Genomic DNA, 8,337 nt, shown 5'->3' with positions numbered 1-8,337 from the left:
TCAGAATTCTCCATTTCGCTTCCTAATGTCAATGTCTCTCTTCAGCTGACAGGTCGCACAACACGAGCAGAAGTAAGTGACGATAAAGTCATTACACATGGAACCCTGCAGACAAAAACAAACACAATTCAAACATCTAAAAGAGATAAATAGTTTGAGATAGGCAGACAGACAAACCGTACTAACCGGGATGTTGTATTTAGTACGGTATACACTTCTGATCGGCATGCCTAAACCACATGCACAGCACTCATTCATGTCCTTAGCAATGGAACAGCCCAAACAGGGGAGGCAGAAGATGCCACAACAACCTAGAACAATATTAGACTCATCATTACTGCTTAAACTAGTTTATAAATAACAATGTACTATCAATTACTATCAATGTTCAGTGCTTAAAGACTGACTTACACACGCCGATGTCATCACAACAGCTCATTAAGTCGGTTTGAAAGTCTTTGGATGCAAATGCAGCTGGTTGTGATGTCACTGCCATGATCTAGGACAGGTAAAGACATTCACTTATAAAAACTGCTTTGATGGTACTATAATAGTACAGCGATGGTGTCAGATGGTAATAGGTACTAAAGTACTTTGATATAGTACCACGGTGCTGGAATTCTTGTACCATGATGTTTACATTGTACCCAAGGGCACTTCTAAGAATACCATGGTTAATGTCCAAAAATGTTGGAAAACCATGGTAGTACCATGCCGTAACCAAAAAACATGCTAATACTTTGGTACTTTTTGGTACTATTTTGAAAGTGTATGGAGAATAAAGAATATTTAGGTGACATATGAGGGAGGAATTGCTGCAAACATTAATAAATCATTTTATGCATTTACTTGTACAGAAGGTCCCAAATGGTTTACCAGAATTTAATGTAAATATAAAATAATTAATACAAATACATTACCTGAATTCTTACAGTTGAGCAAGGATACTCCTCTATACTCTACACTGAAACAAACACAATATTACACTTCCTTCGAAATACGCCAGAAAATTCCAAATTACATTTTCTAATTATCTTTTGGCCATGATATAACACTAGGTGTGGCTAATGGTTATAAATGGCCACAAGTGTATCTTTCCAGGAATTAGCTATTAGCTACTATTTGTGCACACATGTGATTGCCTTGCTGAAACGCACCCATACTTGACAAACAACCAGTTTTACAGGGAGGAAAACATGCCATAGTATATCATTACGGTTAAACAAATGACCTGAAATGAAGAACCTTTCAAAGTTAAATGACTTTATTGAATGAACCATATAATATTATCAATAATAAGATGGCTATTCAAATAAGATTGAGTACAGTAGATCTGAACTTGAACATTTGATGACTATTTTTAAAATTAGGAAATTAAAGCAATAAGACTTACAGTGCATGATGTTCACATGACATTATGGATTTTGTTTGTTTTTGGAGCCTAGAAACTATGTACAATTTTTTACCATTTTAAACATTCAAAGTAGACATAAACATTGTTGACACACTACTCTTAAGTTTAGGTTAGGGCACTTTGTACATGAGTGAAGTGCTGCTCTTTAATGGGTCATTGACCAATGGAGGATGGAAAAAGGAACATTTTTAAAACTATTTTAAAATGTGCCAAGTACTTATGTAATCTTTGTCTACTTTTTTTGTTTTTGTTTATTAGAAAATGTCTTTTTTATTATTTAATGACTCTAAAAATGTCAAGTGGTGTAACCATGAAGTAAAATGTAATAACTGGAGCTGTCAAAATAAATGTGTTAACGCATGCGATTAAATGAAAAAGTTTAACGCGTGAATTTTTCTTAATCGTATAAATACTCTTAATTGTTGGAAAGGTGGAACCTTTGTGGAGTGTCACTGTGTCCGCCTGCAGTCATTACACTGACGCACACACCAAAACACAGACTGCAGTGATTCAGTGTCAGTGATAAAGTGATGGTGAAAGGAGCAAAACAAGCCTTGATGAAACTTGTGATAGAAATCAAGTATTTTTCAGCCTAAGTAAGGCGCATTTTTATTACCACAGACCAGAGGCGTTTCCAGCATTGAAGGACATCCGGGGCTTAGCCCAGACAATTTTATTTTCACACTAGCAACCACTTCTCTGTAGTCCAAAGCTGGTGAGAGGGTATTCTTTGAGTTTTGCTCTGGCTGGGCCTGTTTCTACAGTTCCTAAATCTTCCACTCTAGTACTATCCTCGACTAACTCATCCTCTCTCCTCCCTGAATCATCTGTGATGCAAAAGAACAGATACAGCACATAACTTATTGCAAATCAGCTTCAAACAACTAATTCATCAAGTGCTACATATGTCAAATTCTAGACCAATACCATTGAAGAATATGTATTGGGAAGAGAAGATCAATGGGATTGCCCTAAGATCTATCATGATTCTTGAATTTTCATGTACATTAACATAAAGTCATCACAAAAGAGTTATATTATAGTAAGTAAAGTGAGGTAAAATAAATATTGAATATAAATAATTTATATTGTTTGACATAAATAGTCAAAATGATTTATAAGATCCTAAGTTAAAGCAATACATGAATGACTTTAGTCTAAGTTCATTGACACCATGGCTTCGAACTGTATATAATTCTCATCATCTCTATGAGAATAATTCATCTGTCAAAATCCTTTCATTAGGATCATTGAGATAAACAATGTTTCACTTTTAACTTTCTCTAAAGTAAAGTGACTTATTAATTGTTACCAGTTTCCATGCCTGATTCTGGCACAGCTGCTGCTGCTGCTCCTCAGTCTGTAGCTCATATTTGCTGCACTCTACAAAACCATTTAATCAAATCAAGGTGTATATTTCCTACAAACTAATATCACAAAACAAGTCACACATACATTTTATGCTAATGCTTATTGGTTATCCTTAGCAAAAACAACACCTGATAAACAAGTAAAGTACACTCCGAACAGGACTCGAACTGCGGTCTCTGGCGTGAGAGGCGAACACGCTAACAAAGAACTACCAAGTTGCGTCAACTACATGAGGAGGCTACAACATGTAATGGCAGTCAGTAGTGGACCTCTTGAGGTTTAGCCTACTGTGGGTGAAAGCCAGCAAGATGATGATCTTCAGACTTTAAGGACAAAAACAAATGTGAATTCTTACCCACTGACTTCTTTCGGAAAAATCCCCAAAGCCTCATTAGCTTAACTTTTGCTACCTTTCCTGCTAACTGCTGTTAACTCGCCACTAAGTAACATTAGTTGATGTCAACGACTGTGCAAGCTCCTCCCCTACCTGCTGCATATTCAACAGAGAGGAAGAAACGGAGTCGCCCATAGGCTACCGACAGCAAAGAAACTTATTCTATAGGCTAGATTATTTTTAAGACCTATGTCTATTTTTACAGGCTGTATGCAGTATGTGCAAAGCCAAAGCACAATGAAATAAGGCAACTTATGATTTCGGGGGTTTACATAGGCTTTTGTCCAGTTTCATATTTGTCAGTCAACTTTTCAAAATACATTCGGGGCTACACTCAAAACATTCGGGGCTGAAGCCCCGGCAAAATCGGCTGCCGCCGCCTCTGCCACAGACACACGGCAAGTCTTAACAAGCACCAAAAAGCAGAATGAGATTGTTTTTTCATGTGGAGTTCAAAGTGGTGCTTGACGCTGGCTGACACCCTCAAGTGAATCATGAACATGGCTTCATGATTGCTGTAACAAAGTGGATAGCCACAGTCTGCCAGCAGATTAATATTGTGGAGGATGAGAGTTTAAGAGATTTAATGCCCATTGCAATGAATATGCACCCTATGGGGGGACTAGTTCTTTCAATTAGTCAAACTCTCACTTAGACTTTGGGAAACTTTTAATGTTACTAAATTGGTGCTATTTTAGTGCATTTCTATCTTTATACTGCAGAATTGATAAAGCATTGTAACATATTGTTTTTTTCTTTCCTAAGAAGGAAATAAATGCATTTTGACTCATGCGATTAATCATGATTAAAAATGTAATAGGCTGACAGCAATAAAATAAAAAAATTTCCTTTCACACTGAATACATGTACACATCTGAACTATTATCAACAAAAGCCTTAAAAAAAATAAGATGTGATTGATATGTAAGTTGTTTGAATCAGCAATGTAATGAAGTTGTCTTGGGGTTGTACCAATTGACATTTAACACCCTAAAATAACCTTGTTGTGTCATAAAAAGGTCAAATCAAATTAATTACATTAAATTACCTTTATCTGACCCTGACACGTCATGAGGGTCTAGGGATCCTCTTTGTGAAATTATTTTGTGTTTTATGGTTGACAACAAAAATGCTCACTGCATGTGGTTTTTCACCACACTTTAACAAGTCAGAAATTTTGAAATATTTTAAAATGCAACTTGTTAACAATTTATTATTAAAGATTATGCCAAATAACTTTTAAATAACATTTAAAGAGACTACGTCTTTGTTGCAATCTCAAGATGGTTCCGTCATAGAATTTTCTTTATATTTACCCTCACCAAAAATGTATTTTAATACAGAAATAAAGTCACCATAGAGAGGTCTTTTCAAGACACTGTATGTATGTATTTTTAAATAATTGATTGGGACAAAAAGGGGCTTTAACCATACAGTTTGATAAATAATTTATTGAAATATTTTATCCTAGTCTGTTGGGAAATTTAGCAAGCTCATTTTAGCACTGGATGAATGTATATCGGGAAGATTTTTGTCATCTGTGTGCAAGGGTCATTGTGTTCTTTTGCTGAGAGTGGTTGCACTCAAATCTTGTGCAACAGCATTGGCTACACCCTCAAAGTGCACCTGAAGCCTTAAACACAAAGGAAATTACAGGCGGGTCCAAAGGTCTGAGACCACACTGAAAACCTGACATTTAAAATATAATTTAAACCTGGAAATAAACAGTACATTTCAGGATTTTATTCTATAAAATGTTACAGGTAGGGCCGTAGCAGGAATTCTGGGCCCCTTGACTCCATATTGCTTTGGGCCCATTACATATTAAAAAATTTAATTTGAAATTTGTTGTAGGCCCCCTGGATCTTTGGGCCCCTAGAATCATTCCCACCTTCAACCCCACTAGCTACGGCCCTGGTTGCAGGTCCCATGCAGATGTGGGACTGTACCACTGAATGCTGTAGAGGGTTCGCTGTAAGCAATAAATACTGTAACAGAGTGAGACAAGAGTTTGTTGTCTGTCCGTTGGACTTCTGTTGTTGTTGTTTTTTAAACACATATTTAAAATAATCAGTATTCATAAATAAATTGAAATATATACACAATTAGGCACGCTTAAGGTGACAATAAGTAATAATATAGAACAACACTTGATGCCCAACTGGCTGTGCTTCAGGTAAGTAACGCATACTTTCATGATTAATAATGTATACTTCCTATCACTCATCCCCACACCACCAGTCAAAACCCCCTAAACCACTCTCTTAAACTCTCATCTGTACATAAAGATGTGTTTAAAAGCCTTTCATAAACTAGAGCTTTAGCCATAATTTTTTTTGAGTGTTATGTGTGTGTTATTTGTGTGATTTGTATTTAACTGACCTGTCAGCAATAAATAACGCAGAGACAAGTGGGCGTCTGTCTGTTGGTCTTTGTTGATGTTTGAAGATGCGTTCCAGTTTCCATGGCAACTCTGACCCAACATTTAGTCACAATAATTATTGAGATTATATAATCAGTGGCGGTTCTGGTTTACTTGGTGCCCCCCTTAACTTCCCACCCCAACCCAACCCTACCCTAGTTTTCATTGATGCAACATCATCAATGACTTTGTCAAATCTGCCCAGCAATCACATGATTGATACTGTTGATCCTGTGTCACAATGTAGGCCTACCTATACTGTTGATTATGGTTATCTTCTGTTTCTTCAGAATGTATTGAACATCTATAATCCTAACAATTTGAGCCTCTTTTAGGCTGACAACTCGAGGCACCTTTCCCCCGTCGCGATCTTGCGAGCTCTGGTCAGGGGGGGCACGATTTGGGACATGGAGTGATGGATCAAGTACCCTGTCGTGCCACCCTAGGCGCCTGCCTATATGCCATGATGCGCTACTATTATGTAAGATTCTGTCACTGAAATACCGTATATAGAACTGGATTTCTCATTATGTCATATCAGTGACTGCGCCGCCATCTTGATATGCCCAAACATTCAAATGTCCTTATAGACTTCATGGGAATCGTCTCATTTCAGTGAGTAGATAGTCATTCAGTCACCGATGTTATAGCTGAAATCTGCATGTACATCCCTACACGTGTATTTAGTTATGTTTTAAAGGCTGGAATTCTTCCTGCTTCTTGAAATCCAGAGCGAGTTAGCTATATATTTCTACAGTATATCAAACAAACTTCATCGGCAAACAGATCAGCTGAATGTAAACACGTTCACTGAAACTGAGGTAAGATACAAACAGACATTTTTCAGACTTATTTATTGAGATAATCGAAGTGTTTGTTCAGTTACATGTTTTCATCAAAATAGTGCTTTCTCGCGGTCACTTGAATAAGCGCGCGTGCTCTCCATCGCTCTATCACACGCACGCAGAGAGGGAGACACGAAAAGCAAAGTTGGTTCAAATTAAACGGATTCGCTAGGTTTAAATGGCAAACGAACAAGTATTTATAACATATAGCCTATTCATGTATGACTAGAGAGAGCACATCACTATAAAAACAATAACAAAGACAGTTGTGCTACACTGATAGACTGAATGCCGGGTCAGGCAAATGCTCTGACATTGCGATCCGTGTATTTATTCTCCCTCATAACGAATATTATCGATAACAAGCAAATTAAACATGATTGTCACTACAGGACGAAATCCAACTGTCGGACCTGTAGGTCGGAGACGGTGAAACGGGGGAGTTTTCTCCCGTCAGTAATTGATGCTTTATTATACCTAGGGTGACCAGATCAGAATTGGTAAAATTCGGGACGGACGGACGGGGGGGGGAATGAATTTCAAAAATCTGGGCAAAATTATTTATTGAGGAATTCTGAATGAAATGACTGTCTGTCATGTAAACACGGAAATACAAATAAAAAAACCCATTGAACTCAAGTGTCATCATGAAACAAATACAACAAACACTGCGCTTTAACATCAGCAACATCCAATCAAATCACTCCTTGTGACTTTTTTGAGCATGAAATTCGCGCCTTGCCGCCTACGTAGTCTACGTAGCCTACTGCAGCTCTCTACGTTCTTTTACTGTCTATGGTTGCAATGAGCAGCCGACAGGAGCTGGCTGCAGGACGGCAATGAGCAATTTTTAATATTCTATCACACTATAACTACTCGAGAGCCTGCTCTTGAGACTTTGTTCTAATTTTCGGGACAATTAGGGCAGGATTCGGGATTCGGGACAACTGCTTGGATTTCGGGACTGTCCCGAATTTTTCGGGACGTCTGATCACCCTAATTATACCAAAACGACCGCTTGAACACTTCCGGTGGCTTCACCACCTGCAGGCAGTTTATTAGTGCATCAGTGAGACAGTTCTATATACATATATATATCAGTGGATTTTTAACTCTTAGATCAAATGGAAAAATTTGTGACATTAATTTATTTTCAACTAAAGGGATAGTTCACCCAATTCTAATTTATTCATCAGCATGCCATCCCAGATGAACGTGACTTTCTTCTGCAGAACACAAAGATTTTTAGAAGAATATTTCAGCTCTGTAGGTCCATACAATGCAAGTGAATGGTGGCCAGAACTTTGAAGCTCCAAAAAGCACATGAAGGAAAATTAAAGTAATCCATATGACTTCAGTGGTTTAATATTTGTCCTCTAAAGCAATGTCATCACTTTAGAGTGAGAAACAGATTCATATTTCAATCCTTTTTTTTTTTTACTATAAATCTCAACTTTCATTTTTAGAATGTGAACATGGAGATTTATAGTAAAAAAGGACTATTTATCTCTTTCTCACCCACACCATCATATCACTTCAGAAGACATGTTTCTTTGATGTGCTTTCTGTAGCTTCAAAGTTCTAGTCACTTGCATTGTGAGGACCTACAGAGCTGAAATATTCTTCTAAAAATCATTGTGTTCTGCAGAAGTAAAAAGTCATACACATTTGGATGGCATGAGTTTGAGTACATTATGAGAGAATTTTCATTTTTGCATGAACTATCCCTTTAACTCCCAATTAGTTACTGTAATCTAAGTACTTTTAAAGTTATTTATTTTTTTAAGTAGCCTCCTTTTTTAATCAGATTTTAATCAGATCAGAAGTTTAGTTAAATTAATAACATTTAAGTACATGGGTTAGATTTTTGGAGTAATTCTCAACACTGCTC

The 8,337-nt window shown here is 37.1% G+C and overlaps 1 protein-coding gene across 1 annotated transcript; it reads right to left on the bottom strand.

Moving 5' to 3' along the window:
• plac8.1 (placenta associated 8, tandem duplicate 1) lies at positions 1-496 on the bottom strand. Its single transcript, XM_052118055.1, has 3 exons — positions 412-496; positions 187-311; positions 1-105 (listed from the first exon to the last, which is right to left on the bottom strand). The coding sequence occupies exons 1-3, from the start codon at positions 494-496 to the stop codon at positions 1-3; spliced, it is 315 nt and encodes a 104-aa protein (XP_051974015.1).
• Positions 497-8,337: the final 7,841 nt, after the last annotated feature.

Source organism: Xyrauchen texanus, chromosome 44, assembly GCF_025860055.1.
Source record: "Xyrauchen texanus isolate HMW12.3.18 chromosome 44, RBS_HiC_50CHRs, whole genome shotgun sequence".
Taxonomy (NCBI): domain Eukaryota; kingdom Metazoa; phylum Chordata; class Actinopteri; order Cypriniformes; family Catostomidae; genus Xyrauchen; species Xyrauchen texanus.
This window is presented reverse-complemented; position numbering and strand designations above follow the sequence as displayed.